At 41.8% G+C, this 16,873-nt stretch overlaps 2 protein-coding genes across 2 annotated transcripts; both read right to left on the minus strand.

Annotated features, from left to right (window-relative positions):
• Nucleotides 1-10,017: 10,017 nt before the first annotated feature.
• On the minus strand, nucleotides 10,018-12,890 carry LOC124192060 (liver carboxylesterase 1-like). The gene is made up of 14 exons (XM_046585203.1): nucleotides 12,729-12,890; nucleotides 12,564-12,661; nucleotides 12,432-12,499; nucleotides 12,308-12,368; nucleotides 12,161-12,247; nucleotides 12,003-12,087; nucleotides 11,742-11,933; nucleotides 11,481-11,671; nucleotides 11,140-11,413; nucleotides 10,958-11,073; nucleotides 10,746-10,887; nucleotides 10,558-10,675; nucleotides 10,360-10,483; nucleotides 10,018-10,291 (listed from the first exon to the last, which is right to left on the minus strand). Exons 1-14 carry the CDS (start codon nucleotides 12,841-12,843, stop codon nucleotides 10,172-10,174), a joined length of 1,791 nt encoding a protein of 596 aa, XP_046441159.1. The 5' UTR covers nucleotides 12,844-12,890; the 3' UTR covers nucleotides 10,018-10,171.
• A 555-nt stretch (nucleotides 12,891-13,445) lies between these two features.
• LOC124192061 (acetylcholinesterase-like) lies at nucleotides 13,446-16,439 on the minus strand. Its single transcript, XM_046585204.1, has 14 exons — nucleotides 16,281-16,439; nucleotides 16,121-16,218; nucleotides 15,969-16,035; nucleotides 15,840-15,904; nucleotides 15,687-15,773; nucleotides 15,530-15,614; nucleotides 15,271-15,462; nucleotides 15,006-15,196; nucleotides 14,659-14,932; nucleotides 14,427-14,542; nucleotides 14,214-14,355; nucleotides 14,018-14,135; nucleotides 13,816-13,939; nucleotides 13,446-13,739 (listed from the first exon to the last, which is right to left on the minus strand). The coding sequence occupies exons 1-14, from the start codon at nucleotides 16,393-16,395 to the stop codon at nucleotides 13,623-13,625; spliced, it is 1,791 nt and encodes a 596-aa protein (XP_046441160.1). The 5' UTR covers nucleotides 16,396-16,439; the 3' UTR covers nucleotides 13,446-13,622.
• Nucleotides 16,440-16,873: the final 434 nt, after the last annotated feature.

Below are 16,873 nucleotides of genomic sequence, written 5' to 3' on the forward strand. Positions count from 1 at the left end.
CTCCTGTACATATATACGAGAGAAGTCTCTCCTCTTCTTCTTCTTCTTCTTCTTCTTCTCCCTTTGACCTGGTTGTTGTCTCGGGTATTTGGGATAGGGCTGCTGGAGAAAACGCTCTCTCCTCCTCGATTCACCTCCTCAAAAGATTGTTGGCCTTTTTTTTATTTTATTTTCCGCTCTTGCGCGTTTGGGTTCATCGTCGTCCATTTGCATATTATAGTGGGACATCCATATGCAACAGGTGAATCGCATCTTCTTCTTCTTCTTCTTACGTCGTCCTACTGGGACGCGCATCAGCACCGCTGTGTGTGTATCGTGACTGCGGCGCAGAAAACGAATGAGGAGAGACGCGATGAGGATATGAGAAATGACCCAGACATGATAAGAAGGATGGCTGATCTGCCATCGCATTTACCACCAACACTACGCGTTTGTCGTCTCAATCACATCGACAGGAAGTGAGTTCGCGCCTTCAGCTGCTGGGTGACGTCGGCGCTGTCGCAGAGAGTCCGATCAATTATAAACAAGAGCCAACGAAATAACCAGAAATGAAATGAATCATTTTTCTGGATCTAAATCAAAACAATCCGACCAACATTGAAATAACATACACGAACCGCACCTTAATTGTTATCTCCTTTTGGCAACTGGCTCCGAGAAGCCAGAGAAGAAAAAATAAAAATAAAAGAGCCAAATAAAATGCAAATAATAACGTGACCGAGGCGTTTTCATTCTTCAACACCTCGCGTGCGCTGCTCATATATTTTTCTTTCTTTCTTTCTTTTTTTTTGAGGGGGGTTCCTCCGTATATGCAACTGCTAACCGCGTAACGTTCCGTTCATACACTGTACATGTTTATATATAACTCCTAACTGAGAAAGGTGGGGAAATGAATGACTCGGCGCTGATGGTGTTGGGTGCGTTCCATTTCGATTCGGATCACAAGCTGGGCGCACACTACGACTCCTTGGCTGTATAGTATGTAGGTTAGAGATGGATTTGTATTTTGTTTTTTCGTTCGTTGCTTGGCCAAGAGGCCACAACAGGACGCACATGACCATGGGCGACCTGGGCCGTCCAGTGATGGACAGCAGGAGGACACACGCAGCTAGCGGTCCGGTTTCCCATCCGTGCCATCCAACGGTGAATAGAACGAGAAAGAGAAGACCCCTCTTGTGTTTTGTTTAAATATTCTTTGAGTTTTGCGACATTAGAGTTTCTTTCCTTCTCCTTTTTTCACCATTTGTTCGAGTCGTTTTACTCTTACGCAATGGACGGGGACTGGTGGACTGTTGATGGGATAGTGATGTCCATGTCAATTGGCTGGGCTGCGAGCTCCAAACTTGTCCTGGGTCCCGGGTCGAGTCTGAGGTCGTTTGGTTGGAAGACGACTTTCTTCTTAGAGGACGCTTTCGATTGGGCTCGATCCATAAAAAGAAGAGCGTGTGCTATCTCGAAATCCGGGAGAAAAGAAAGAAAACGACCAACAGCAAACGAAAAATTCAAACACAAATCGACCCCCAGTGCAAGTGGATTCGCGCCGATTGCGACCTCAATTGGATTTTCCTTCCCCGCAGCGGACGATACGCAATCTACTCAAATGATGCAAAGAGAACATGTATATAACGTATACAAGTATAGAAAGAAAAAGAAAAAAAAAAAGAGCAGAAAAGAAAATGAGAGAGAAGTAGATAAATAAGGTAGAAGGAAATTCTTTTTTCCTTTTTATTTCTACTGGCCAGTACAATGAAATGGAATCAGATGAGGTAATCGCACTCGGACCGAAGAGGTGAGGCGGGGATATCAAACCATTAAAGCAAAGAACAAAAAATTGGCAGACACGAAGGAACAATCGATCCGGTAGTGGAGAGACAGCAATTTCGATAAGGAAAAACGAGGACATTTGAGATTGCCGCAATGATTTGCAGGTTTCGCAATAATATAATCCGCTTCAAAACAAAACAACAAATGATTCGCTTCCGCGAAATTTTATTTTGGCGACATAGAAAATCAAATCATTAGAGAATAACAGGGGCGCTAGCTGTCGTATATACCAGCATATATTGCGCTCAAAAAGTATCAGAGACAATAAGACGAGTTATAAGGCAAGGAAAGTGCGCTGGGACCATTTTGGGGCATCTGATACTTTGGCTTTTTTTATTTTACGATACTTTTGCCTTTGATTGGATTTGGAAACCGCCAACACCTTATTCGTAATGGTCCACTATGCGGCCTTTGCGGGCCCGACCTACTGTCATCGTCCCAACCAGGCGTGACCCCCATTCCGGTTAGTGGGGCTCGACTTTTTTTTTCTTTCCTATTTTGCCAAGAATGTCGGCAGAAATAAAATAAAATAAAATAACCGGAGAGATTATTAAGAATTTCTTATAGTTTTGCGCTGTCTTTTTTTTTAAGGGAACAACCTGTAAAAAAAAAAACCAATGCCTATACAAACTTCTATATACAGCATGCCACTATATGGATGTGTACACTATTTACAGTCGCTAACTGACGTTGGCCAACTCGAAATAACCATCGAGCCGAGAGCGGCCGAGAGACGCCCCTTAACGTTTTTTGAACGCGGAACGCGAAACGGGAAAGAAAAGGAGAAGAAGAAAGAAAGAAAGAACGAAAGAAAGAAGAAGAAAGAGAAAAGAGATAGGCGAACGAAAACGGTCACTCCACTGACCCACATCCAACCCCCCGGTAGAGGAAGAAGAAGAAAAAAAAACAACAAAACAAAACTCTCCGGTTCATCATGGGACTTTTGTTACACATGATATTGAGAAGAAGAAGAAGAAGAAGAAGCGAAACCAGTTTCTTATATCGCGGCGTTTGTTATTCGAGACCTTAAAAAGTCAAACTCGTGTCGCTCCCATGTAGAACCCTCCCGCCAGTTACTTGCACTTGATCTTTTTCACCCTTGTGATAAGCCAAAAACATTCCTTAAAAAAAGAAATAAATAAAAAAAAGATAATTGAGTCTCGTCAAAACCTCGACTTCAATCTCTCGCATTACTCATCGCCAGTCTCTCCGATGGCCGGCTGTCGTCCGCCCGTCCGTACGAGAGGGCATTGATTTTCTACACTGTGTCAAATTGTAGGAGCCGCCCTCATCGACGTAACAGACGATCAAGGTTGAAATATGTGAAAGAAAGAAATGAGGTGTATTAGCTCTCGCCGACCGACCACTTCCTTGTCCGCACGGTAATAGCCGCATCATACATCTCGAGTGATGACTATTAGAGCCGGCCGGCCGGCCAGACTCGGGCCGCGGCTCTCGACGGGAGGGAAAGTTGTCGACGTACAATTTCAGTTGTTACCGTCTAATCACCCGGCTCACATACATACTTAGACCCAATCTTTCATCCCCCTGCGGAATGTTCTTTTCCTTATTCCCTTATTGTTTCCAGTGTAGCACGTACAGTGCTGCCCTTGCAGCATTAGTATCTTCAGTCTTTAGTTCAGTCTTGGAATTAAACTTCAAAGAATTATCTTCAACGCCGATTACTGGATAATAGTTCGAATTCTTTTAACAAATTTCATTCATTTGGGAAAAAACAAACGGAAAGGGGACAAACGAAATCGATGGCAATTTGTTACCCTGTGTTATTATGTAGTACACGACGTTTAATGTTAAAACAAAAATTGCTGCTTTTTTTTTGGCAATGGCTCATAAGGGACGGAAACTCTTTTGTACGGACCCGGGGCCGGGCGGTTCCCCTCCGCTACAAGTTTATGGATCATCAACCGCTTGCCGTGACTTTGTGTGCTGTCGGATGGAATTGTTTGCTCGTAGATTTTTTTTTTGGTGGGGTAGAGACAATGCATAAAAATGCATAAAAATAAAACACAATAAAAAAGAGAAGAAAAAACTACTCCCGGCGACTTGAGAGAGATGAGTCGCCCTCCCGTAGCGTAGCGATGCAATGCAACTGTCGTGTCGTCCCTTTCTCTCTTGATCGTCTTTTCCCCTGCTGGCCGTGCGCTGTGCGTCGCCCGTCAAGCCAGCAGCAGCGGCCTCATTTGGTATTCACGATCGTTTTCATTTCTCTCCCATTCCAGTCAAACATTTCCCGATGACATTCTTCGCCTTCCAGCCTGTATGTTTTCTTCCCCTTTTCTCCCCCCAGACAGAACATCACGTAGCGATTTCCTTTTCTCAAACAAAATAATGACAGCAATCGAGTCACGCAGTGTGGGTATATTGTATCGGTCGAGTTCTCACTTGAATTGATCAGAGTTCCGGAAAGGGAGGGGCTGCGTTACGAGGCTGGTCATTAACGTCCGACACAACTATGTATTGTGTGCGCTCGCTGGCAGCTGCTGGGCCATAGGAAAAACAAAATAAAATGCGCCAAAAAGGAAAACAAGAAAAAAACAAATGTGTGAGATTACCCCTCGCCACCCTTGTGCACACACATATATACTGTGAGAGATTCGTTATACAATAGTTGATGGGAGTGGCTCTTCTTGATAAGGAAGTCCGCCAGCGTTATTTTTTTCTCTCTCTCTCACTCTTTGAAAGGTGCGCGCGCGCGCGAGCGATTCACGTGCATAATTAAACAGGAGAAAATCTCCGTCTCTAAACTTGCGAGTTTGGAGCGCCCGATGACGCCCGGCCACAGGCTATACCGATTTGAGAATATAGAAAGCTCTTTTCCGGGTCTCGGTTAAGAATTTCTCTCTCCTGAGGTTGGCTTTATGATGATTATACACATTCTGCCAGCACTATTGCTGACTCTTGTACTACTACTACTAGACACTACTGCCTTCTATACACATACCGTATACAGTGACGTGTGTGTGTGTATGTGTGTGAGCAGCGCTAGCGCACATTCCTGACTATATCGTGGCATTGTAAATACAATGTCTTTTGAATTTGGCTCCGTAACACATCGGCGAGAAGGGGGAAAAAAGGAGGGAAACAAGATTAACACCTTTCGTTTCTTCCGCGGTTATACGTGCTGACAGTTGCGGTGGAAGACGAAGAAGACGAAAATAACATTCCGGGAGCCGTTCCGGATTTTTCTTTCGAATTTCCCTCCGCCGAGTCCCGTAGTTGTCGTTGCCGCCCCGCCACACATCCATTACATTATAGACTTTATATGTGTCGCGGGGCGGTGTGTGTGTGGGTGGGTATCCGAGTAGCAGTGCATTTAGTGGCAAAAACGCCGACCGGCAAAGAAATCGAAGCGGAAGCCACATCATAGTCTTGTGATTCCTTTTTTCCGGCACATTTCCATGCCATCGTAATAATAACAGACGAGCATCGCAGCTCAGACATTTGACGACAAAAGTCTCTTTTTTTTCTTTTCTTTTCGGAACGGAGATAATAGATAGTTGGGGCTTTCTTATCGACAGAAAAATTTCGACTGGAAATCGAAAGTCGCAGACGGTCAGCATAAATAAATAGGGCGGATGTTTTCTAGGTTGTTGTTCAATTGTTCTCTGCGCCTTGACTGTTATGGCGTGCGTATATAAGTCTCTCCCAAGCCGGAGAGAGAGAGATTCTCCTTTTGCTTCATTTTTCTTTTTCTTTATTTTTCGCTCTTGGGTATAAATGATGACGAGGCTTATATATTATAAGACGCCTCCCGGTCGTATGGCGAGCCAGAGTTCCACAGCTATCAACTATGGTGTACACAAAATGGCCTCGAAAAGAAAACTGAAAATACAAATAAAAGGGGCGAAAGAAAAAAAAACGATCAAATTCCACCGGCTGCCTGGCCGGTCTCAGTGGCTTGGCTCGATGCGCTCACACACAGCCCAGACAGGAGGCTCTCCGGCCAGCACAAGAGCTTGACCTACATTTTCACTACACACACACGGGGTATACTACTACCTACCACCATCAATGGTGGGCCACTTGCATACCTGCCGCTCGTCTCCCTTTTTTTTCTTCTTTTGATCCACGTCGTCCTTCGTCTCCTCGGTGTTGAGCATGCCAAGGATATAAAGTGCCGCTCTGTTGCCTGTTACCTTATTATTCAGCTGTATCATCATCCTTATATATTTCCCCTCCACCCATTTCTTTGCCCTTTTTTTTCTTGTATTTTTTATTTTGTCTTGCAACCAGAAACTCCAACGTCAATATGACACACACGCCGTACTCGGATGCTCTTCGAAATAATATAGGGATCTGACCCATAAGACCAATGACCAGACACATCACACCAAATAGGGGCGAGACTCGAATGACGTCATAATTGGATTTCGTTTTGATGGGGTAAAAAAAAAAGTGAACCTGACCCGAGAAGATATATTCCCATGACTTCCTTATATCCTCCCATCATGTCTTTGCTGTCCTCGCTCAACTTGAATTGTCAACATCGGAGCCACGATCAATCAACTTGTCATCAATAACTTGAGGGACGAACATGAGCGCAGGTCTATGATTCAACTAGATGAGTCCGCCAGACGTTCAAGTTGTTGAATAATTTCTCTTGCATTTGAAACATGAATTTGATTCTTGAAATTCGACTTTCCGTGACGGTAGTATAGGGACAGATGTCAGTTGTTGTAAGTTGACAATGACAGAAGACGCGTACGTGTCTTCTTCATGTGTATAGTAGTTTGAATGACGCTCAGAGAGCAGAACAGGAACAAACAACGAGGTCTACTCTTTTCTCCTAATTCTTCGAAACAACTTTTTTTTTCTTATTCTCCTGGAGCTCAAAAGCTGATGAGGCTGGCACCTGTTGGTCTACCCAGCCGGCTGGAAAAAAAAAAACTCAATTTCGTGAGGGACGCTGCAACTAATAGGAAATAGCCGCAGCATTTGTTATATACGTACTTATAGACGGGGTCGGGAAAACACGATTTCAAAGGTGCAGGAGAATTTAACAAAAAAAAAAAAAAGTAATTTTACCTCCGTGCTGCTGTCGTGATATGGATCAGTGGGGAGCGGCACACCGATCCCACCGGCTATTTTTCCCTCGACTCTCTTTCTTTTTCTTCTTTTTTTTTTAAACATGCGGACAGGTCTCCGTGACGACATAAGAGAAGAATCGTGACAGTGAAAACTGCCAAGCCGCACAACATTTGAGCTCTACACGCCCACTCAACCCCTCCCCTCTTGCTGCTCGTACCCCATCGGGATTCTATTGGGCTTCCTAGTTCGTGCGTTCGGTGCTGCACGTGCCGACCGAGCGCGCAGACGTGGGCGAACGAATCGGAAAGAGAAAACAAAAGTCCGATCTCCTCCATTCCATCCATCCAGCGATAAATATACTATAAGAGGGTAGAGGGGGAAATCCAACGCCATCACATGGAAATTCTCAGTTTCATATTTCCTTACTCATTTACCCCCCACTAAACCACAACCGAAAAAAATCGAGAACCTGATGAACCCCACAAACAAATTAATTCCTTCCCCCCCCCCTCACCCACTCCCCAAATAAATAATAACGAGAGGAATGTGCAAATGAAAAAGAGACGCCAACGATATGACCTGATTCGAGCGTGGCTGACTGCCGTAATCGCGGAACGCGGAAAGCGCGTACGTCACGCCCGCGAAAGCCGGTGCACATATAGCCGCCAGGTGATTTCGCGCCGGCATGTAACTTATCAAATGTTTGACGTGCTTCATCTCTTTTTAGTTGAAAAAAAAAAGTCCTTTATTCTTCGGCGATCGATGGGTGTGTGTATAATACGTTGGAGCGAGGGGGGGGGGGGGAAAGAATCGTGTCAAATTCGCGTGTCACTTCTGGTCCGCCCCGGCTGTAGCACGAAAATAACGTGGCGGTCTGCAATAACATCTCGCCCGCCCCACCATTCATGGAATATCTCTTTCAGTCAATTTTGAATGATGGGCACATTAATTCAGACCGTTTCAATGACCAGACGGGCAGGTGTCTGCTGCTCCCTTTTCCTTTATAAATCACGACTTCTCAAACGGCAATTGATTCGCTTTTTATGAAGAAGAAAAGAAAAAAATACGACATCACTCGCAACTTGTTCATTTTAGTCTCGGCGACGCACAACAGGTGGATGTACTAGCTAGAAAGAAGACCCACCGGCTTCTCAAATATTTCTTGAATTCTTTCGGATGTTTGTTGGCGTTTTCTCTTTTCGCTTGGAGCGAGTAGACGGAGCTTCTTCCTATATATTCGTCTAATGCAAGAAAGTATGTGAACAAATACACAATCGCCCCATCTCTCTCTTTCTCCGAGTATTACATTATACGACTGTATAATACCTATACCGGTCCGCATTAGTCCACTCTTGTGAGAATAGCGCCAAAAGGTTTATTTTTTTCTTCTTCTTTTTTGGCTGACCGATGCAAACGTTAACGAATGTGCGTTAACGATCGGCATCGTTTCACAGTGCATAATGAAGCTCAGTGGTTGATGGCGCTGTTTTCTTTTTCTCTTGCCGGCAATGACTTTCGTTTACGCTGGGACGTGAAAAACGCGCGCGGTGCAGTCAAACACATTCGAAAAATACCCGCGCGTTATTTTAATATTTCGTTTTTCTTTTTTTATTTAAGAAAAAAAAGGCAACAAAGATTGTCCCGAACGATTTGAAGCTTCCCTTGTTTTCACATACACACACTTTCTTCTTCGACGGCGAAATTTGAAGAAGAAAAAACAAAATTAGACTCTCGGAATTCCTTTCGTCGTAAACGGTTGGCGCTTGGCTTTTTTTTTCTTCTAACATTGTAGCGCGCGGAGTCGCTTATATTATTTCGTTTATTGCCGTATAGTTTAACTGTCGTTTCCCCCGTGAGTGCGTAAGCATCGTGACGTCGGATCGAAACAGCAGTGACAAAGGTTTTTTAAAAATTTTATTGGTCATATTCGCCTTTATTTGTTCCGTCCTCTTTTGAAGGGAGAAACTATATGGAAAATAGTTCGCCTGACGTCAACTATTACGCTTCTATATAGCCTATATATACGCACACATCCAAAACGGCTTCATCCGTCATGGACGTGTGTCTCTAAAGTTAAACCCGATTTTCTCTGATGTGTCCGATCTCGAGGCGTTTTCACGGAATAGTTTGCCCTTGTTTTGGGTTAGGTTTCTTGTCTCTGGTGTTGTTTTGATACGACGCTCTCGGCCATTTTCGAGGAATTGGCGTTTTTTTATTCTTTTCAGGGACTCCAAAACTAGAGCTACATTCGTCACGTACTCCGCCGACTTTCTCGTCGTTGTTATATAGTTTGACGTATGGGCGCCTTCGTCTGTATCGCGGAGAATCGCAGGCATTTCCAACCGACGCGCGCGTGTTCTGTTCCTGTATCTATTTTACCATCACCCAGAAGTGACTATACTGTTTGTAATAAAAGTCTCAGTTAAAAAAACAAAATAAAATATAGGTTGCCGATTTGTTCCACATGTCAAGAGAGAAAACAAGTCCCTCTCGATAACGTCAAAATCCTATCGCAAACCCCCCGAGCCTGCAGTGGCAGAACGAAAAGGCAAACCAATAAGTAAACAATGGGATTGGTGTATGTGTAATATAATATCTATCGGTCCGATCTAAAAAAACACGGTGATCTCGCTTTTTTGACAGCTCCATATCAGTGGTTAGATCTGAATTTGTCTCCGGCACTCTTCCGAAACGTTGTCTAGACTGTTTTTTGTTTTCGTCTCTTATGTAAAACGACGGGACAGATGAGGAAATGGGGCGTTATAGTTTAATGTTGATTCCCATTTGACTGACATGGATTGGAAAGCTTCAACAAACAAGTAAAGGTTGATTAAGAGTGTTATCATTGAAATAACAGTGACAAGATTATCAGAAGTGGATTATCGATTTGAAAACAGACCAATGTTATTGTCTAGCGTTCATGGCCACGAGATCCAGCGTCCGTTTATGGCCATCCATTGACGTCACTTATCGATGAATAACAACTTATTTGGTCTCAGTCACGGGACTAAAAATGATAAGAGGGGAATATGGTGTGAGTCTCTGATTAAGGACTTTGAATAAGTACATAATAAACCATCCAAATTTAGCAAATGAACGGAACATTGACCATAACCAAATTAGGAAATATTACAGGGCACTCCATTTTCACTTTTAATTTCGTTTATTTTGAAATAGGCTGTATCACCATGGATAATAAAATTGTAATAGGAATTCGTCTGGCATATGCAACATATATTTCTCTTGTGAAAAGAATTTGTTGCAGATATTTTGCGGCCGTGTTTTTGCGTCAGATAACTCAATTCTTCATCTTATTGCGTCTCTCTCTCTTGGATTTCCAATAGGTGCTTGCACATTCTTCCGCGGTTTCTGGGCTGACAGTTCTCGGACCCGCCTTGTCCACCGTAATCGTGTAATACTACCAAAGAAAGCACATAATGATTAAAAGTTGAACGATTGCGTTGTCCCGCTATTGAGTATAATTACCAATGAGTAGTCGTGCTTGACAGCCCAATATTTATTGATTGCCATGAATTCTTTCTTCTCATTGGTGTATGCCGGCCAGTTCGGAATGCCTTCTCTCATAGTCACTCCCTCAGGTGTAGGTTCCCTATTGGGTCACATTCCTTATTATTCTAAGGTTCTATATACATAATTAATTGTTGGATAAGCGCTGGAACTTACCCGTATGTGGCGAATGTAGTCCACACTTCGATCATTTTTTTTGAAAACTCGATTTCCGTTTCGTTGTGAGGAATCGGCATGGTGAACAGGTACATAATTTCGTCAGCGTGCATCACACCTAAAAATTGAAAGGTAAAAAAATAATGCGAATTAAAGAAAAAACGAGGTAAATTATTATTATATTATACCTCGGGGAAGAGTTTCGTCGGCACCAATCAAGCTGACTTTACCGAAAAAGTCAAACGAGTACCAATAAGCGTGGGGATTATACTTGGTGTGAAGCATTACGGTTTGCCATCCACCGGCTTTCAAAAAAAGGGCACCACAAATCTAATATCAAATGTGGAAACCTATCTAAAATTTCCCTTCTCTGCTTTGAACAATAAATATGTGGACCTACATCAATCAAACCGTTAATCATAGCGGTGTAATTTCCCATTTGGCACGAATCAACGGCGTATCCAAGATACTTGGCAGTCATAGCATCTGACAGTGCGCTGGTGTCATCACGAACATCTGAAATAGAAAATGCAATTAATAGGTATTTGAATTACATGGTTCCATGAGAGAAAATTCCGTTACTTAATGCGCCGAGAATGATTCTGACAACGTCAAATTTGAAAAAGTCGGTGTCTTCTAGCAAGCCGTTTGCTTTAATGTATCCATCCAACATCATGTCGAAAGCCATAATGCCTTCGCCTTCATTAGCGCCAAACATGATGTGAGCTTCCGTATGGTAATTGCCACTTTCGATCAGCTTCCTTGGTTCATCTGTTAGGTAACGATCTTTTCCGGCGACCTGAATGACGGGAGAGGAACCTCCGAAACCCAATCCGCCATTTCTTTCGTCTTCATTCTACAATTAATTTTTAAATAATACAAATTGCCAAATAATCGTATATATTTTCAAAGGTAAAACCAACCGAATAATCACCCTGTGCTCTGCGCAAAGCTACTGGGTCAATGCTTCGCAAACAGTGCAACAAGTCGGCGTAGGGTGCAAGTGGGCATCCGGCCAGTTCGGCAATTCGATATCCGTGTTTAGTGGCATTGCGATCGAGAGCCCAATCAGTCAGCATAGACCCAGATTCAGCAATTGCGTATCTAAACAGTTCTAAGTGACGTATAAGAATATTATCCATTACATTTTTTCCAATTTGATTCTAGGATTTGTCTTTATTTACTTTCTTCTTTTGATTGAGGAGCAAGAAGTAGGAAGCCCACACTGGCTGCTCCGGCACTTTCTCCAACGATAGTGACTTTGTCTTTGTCTCCACCAAAATATTTGATGAATTTCTGGACCCAACGCAATGCCTCAACTTGATCAGCCATGCCAGCATTTCCGGGAATTTCTTCCGTGTCCAGCGACAGGTATCCTGTTTCGCCAATTTATGGTACCGTTATACAACATGATGGTTTCATTAATAAATGTCCAAATATTTTACCAAGAGGACCAAGACGATATTGAATAACAACCATAACGACATCATGTGCCATGAAGGTGTTTGGTTCATAAATGATACTTTGACCCTATTAATTCGAAAATAAATAAATCAACTGTGGTGTCGTCAATCCGCTGGTTTTGATTGCATGATATTCTTACGTATGAGAAGGAACCACCGTGGATCCAAACCATGACGGGTAACAAGTTGTCAAAAGTAGTTGTAGGGTCAGAAGCATTTCCTGGAAACTAAACGTAAAACATAAGAAGTTGGATCTGTGTAAAGCATCTGTTAAAGCATTAACTTACGTTAGGCGTGTAAACACTGAGGATAAGACAATCTTCTAATCCTTGGCTGCTTTGGGCACATCTATAACATACGTCATCAAAATTTTAAATGGTTCAGTATAAAATAAAGTTTTAGTTAACATACCCTGGTGGCAAATCGATTGAGTTGTAGATTTCATCATCCGGATAAGGATAATTTGAAGGGATTGGAGGCTATACAGAATAAATTCTTTACGACTTTAAAATCTATTTTATGGCTTAGTGCAAATTATAGTACCTGGAATCGAGTCTCATAAGTGGGCTTGGCGGCGTAATGGAAATAACGGAAAGAATAAAATGGTTTCCGGGGTTCGTACCAGGACGTGCTAAGGTTTCCTGCGCGAATTACCATGAAACGAAGTTGGTCGTTGCTAATCAAGCTATAAATTTATGCAAAACTCACCATAGCCACCCATAACAGCCTTTGCATAGCCAGGCAGTTCCATGATGAAGGGTTCGGAGTAACATGGTGCAGCAAAGTAGGCTACAGCCAAAACACACAAGGCCGCGAATTTCATGTCTGCTTACCAGTACGAAATCCTTCGTAGTCCCGTACCTTCTTTCGAAGCATCTACATTTTGATGGTTCTAGTCGTTATCGACAGAAGTCTGTTTGTCTATTTTGAGTCTGTTTGACAAGTGAATAAATAAAAGATATCATCAAACTTTTTGTGTTTTCATCAAGACCCTAAGTATTTATCGTCGCCGATTCACGTGTCGTTATCGCGCAAGGAAGGTTAGGACCTGTACCGTCTGAAAGGAGAATTATCTTTCGTTTGGCAAAGAAACTGTTTTTTTATACGTACCTCGAATTAATTGAAAACCACCCGCATATATAAATATAATTGTCCACATCAATATAACGAACAACGAGTGAATAGTTTTAACATGTTACATAAGCTGATATTAAGCTCAATTTCAATAACAAACATAACAAGCGCAAGAAAATATTTCAGTATGATATCCTGAAAATGTATTTGTTGTTACTTTTCTCTGCAGTGTGATACAACAGGCTGTTATCTTATTAAACAAATCGTCTCGTGTTTTATCATGAACGTAAAAGTGCACCATGGGTAAAGCCCAGAACGAGACGTAATAACTAAAAAAACCTAGTGCGCTGCTCACATTTTCAAATTCTAACCTAAGATATAATTTTATTTATTTAGACTTACAAGCCATGGAAAACGCACAAGAATGATAACTGGTTAAATTTTTATGAATCATTAATGTTGCTTTAATATGCATAATTTTGCAGTCATCATATTCATAACACACCATGTGTTTTAGCAATGGATACCTTAGCCGTGACGACGACGTATTTCATTTTTGGATGCCCAATATGCACTTGCACATTCTCCGGCAGTGTCGGGATTAATAGCCCTCGGTGCCGCCTTATCCACCGTAATCGTGTAATACTGTTTTAAAAGAAATTAAAAATATTACTAAATAAGAATAACCAGTATGTCATTGTCGAACGTGTGAAGTGAGTACCAAAGAGTAGTCGTTTTTGACACTCCAATATTTATTGATTGCCATGAATTCTTTCTTCTCGTGGGTGTATGCAGGCCATTTTGGAATACCTTCTCTCATTGTTACTCCGTCTGGCGTCGGCTCCCTGAACAATAATGTAAAATATAAGAAAAAAAAACAGATAACGATATTTAGGATACACAGCATTGGTAGTTGCACTTGCCCGTATGTGGCAAACGTCGTCCATATCTCAATCATTTTTTTGGCCAATTCTTTTTCCGTTTCGTTGTGCGGGATGGGCATAGTAAACAGATACATGATCTCGTCAGCGTGCATCACACCTGAAAATTTCCAACCAATCGAAAAAAAAAAAATGTTTTAAAAATGATTTTATAGTCAAAGATTTGTCGTAACCTTACCGCGAGGAAGAAAATCACTTGCTCCAATAATACTGACTTTACTGAGAAAGTCAAACGAGTACCAGTAAGCGTGAGGATTGTACTTGGTATGGCGCAATACAGTTTGCCAACCACCCGCTTTCAGGAACAGGGTACCAGCTATCTATTGTAAAATGTGTTGCATGTCTATAAGTTTTAAATTTGTGGCGGAGAAATCCTTAAATTAGAACTCACATCAATTAAACCAGGAAGCATGACAGTCAAATTTCCCATTTGACAAGAGTCAACGGCGTATCCAAGATACTTTGTGGTTAGTGCATCCGACAAAGCGCTAGTATCATCGCGAATACCTAAAATAAGAAACGATTCCATTTATTTGATGAGTGAACCAGAATATTATTGATGAATATAATTAATTTTTGTAAACTATAGAAATGGTAGACTATATATATTTTAAGAAACAAACCTAGTGCGCCTAGGACAGCTCTGACACTATCGTATTTCCAGAAGGTCTCATTGTAAAAAAGATTATTTGGTTTGATGTACCCACGATAAATGATATCAAAAGCCATAATGCCTTCGCCCTCATTAGCACCGAACAAAATATTTACATCTGTCATGTATTCGCCCCTTTCAATCAAAGTTTTTGGTTCTTCTGTTAAGTAACGCACTTTTCCAGCAGTCTGCATTATTGGTGATTGGCCTCCAAATCCCATATTTCCATTTTTTTGGTCTTCTTTCTAAAGCCATTAGAAATTCGATCAATTCAACACATTTCCTACAAGACACCAAAAGTAAAATAATATATCTGACCGAGAATGCTTTTTGGGCGTTGCGCAAAGCTAGTTGATCAATGCTTCGCAAGCAGTGCAATAAGTCGGCGTAAGGTTCAAGTGGGCATCCGGCCAGTTCAGCAATTCGATATCCATGTTTAGTTGTATTGCGATCAAGAGCCCATTCAGTTAACATTGATCCGGACTCGGCAATGGCGTTGTGAAAGAGCCCTACATTTTGAAGCGAGAGAAATATGGTTTAACACTGTGTTATGTGTTATGTCTAGTTTCGGTTGTGTACTTACGTTCCTCTCGTGCTTGAGGACACAAGAGAAGGAAGCCAACACTAGCTGCGCCGGCACTTTCTCCAACAACAGTTACATTGTCTTTATTCCCACCAAAATATTTAATGAATTTCTGGATCCAACGCAACGCTTCGACCTGATCAGCCATGCCAGCATTTCCGGGAATTTCTTCCGTGTCTAAAGTCAAGTATCCTGCCGCAATAAAATGCACGTAAATAGTTACGCACTTAATAGAAAAAAAAAATGTGAATTATCATACCAAGAGCGCCAAGTCGGTATTGAATTACAACAACGACGACGTCATGGGCCATAAAAGTGTTTGGCTCGTAAAGAATACTTTGTCCCTATTGTGAAAGTCTCTCATTAGGCTACAGTTGAATTTACTTTGATGACAAAATTTTTGTAAATTAACTTACACTAACGAAAGTACCACCGTGGATCCAAACCATAACGGGAAGCAAATTTTCGAAGGTGGTAGAAGTATCGGAAGCGTTGCCCGGGAACTTTGAATTTTCTTAATTATTAAGTCGTTCGAACATACTGTAACACTTATCCAGTAGATTACTTACATACGGTGTGTACACGCTAAGAATGAGACAATCTTCTAATGCTTTGTCGTTTCCTTGTGCACATCCTGTTGAATTTTAGATGTAATGATGATGTAAATTCTCCTTTAATTCGATTGTAATAAAATTTACCTGGTGGCAAATCGATTGAATTGTAGATCTCGTCGTCGGGGTAAGGATAGTTAGAGGGCACCGGTGGCTAATTAATCATATTAAGTAAAACTGGATTAGTTAAATGGATAATTAAACCTATTTTCGAATATCTCCGTAGTCCACCGTAGTACCAGAAAACGAGTCTCGTAAGTGGGTTTTGCCGCATAGTGGAAATAGCGAAAGGAGTAGAATGGACGTCGGGGCTCGTACCAAGATGTACTAAGGTTTCCTGTTAAAAATGTCCATGTTACGAAGATTTAAAATACCTAAATTATGGTATGGAAAATTTACCATAACCACCCATAACGGCTTTTGCGTAGCCAGGAAGTTCCATGATAAAGGGCTCGGAGTAACATGGTGCAGCAAAATAAGCTGCAGCCAAAGCGAATAACACTGCTAATTTCATGTCTGCTTACCAGTTCGAAATCCTTCGTAGTCTCTTGTCTTTTTTCGTAGCATCTACATTTTGATGGTTCCAGTCGCAATCGACAAAAGTCTGTTTGTTTATTTTTACTTTTTTAGTCTGTTTGATAAATGAATAAATAAAAGATATCACCAAACTTTTTGTGTTTTCATCAAGACCCTAAGTATTTATCGTCGCCGATTCAAGTACGTGTCGTTATCGCACAAGGAAGGTTAGGACCTGTACTGTCTGAAAGTGAAAGGAGAATTATTGGCTTACAAGAGGGTTCCGGGGGGGGGGGGGGTGTTATTGGGACTGGGTTTTCGTCTGTATTTCGGACAAATTGCAGGTTTTGTGGTTTTTTTTACAAAGATCTAGTCTGTTCAGAGTTGGGACGAATTGATTAAACTATCAAAACCTTCTCGTAAAAGATTTTGATATTTTTGAGCACGGGCTCTTGGACTACTTAACACGTACCAAA

The sequence above is a fragment of the Daphnia pulex genome, chromosome 4 (assembly GCF_021134715.1).
Source record: "Daphnia pulex isolate KAP4 chromosome 4, ASM2113471v1".
Classification (NCBI taxonomy): Eukaryota; Metazoa; Arthropoda; class Branchiopoda; order Diplostraca; family Daphniidae; genus Daphnia; species Daphnia pulex.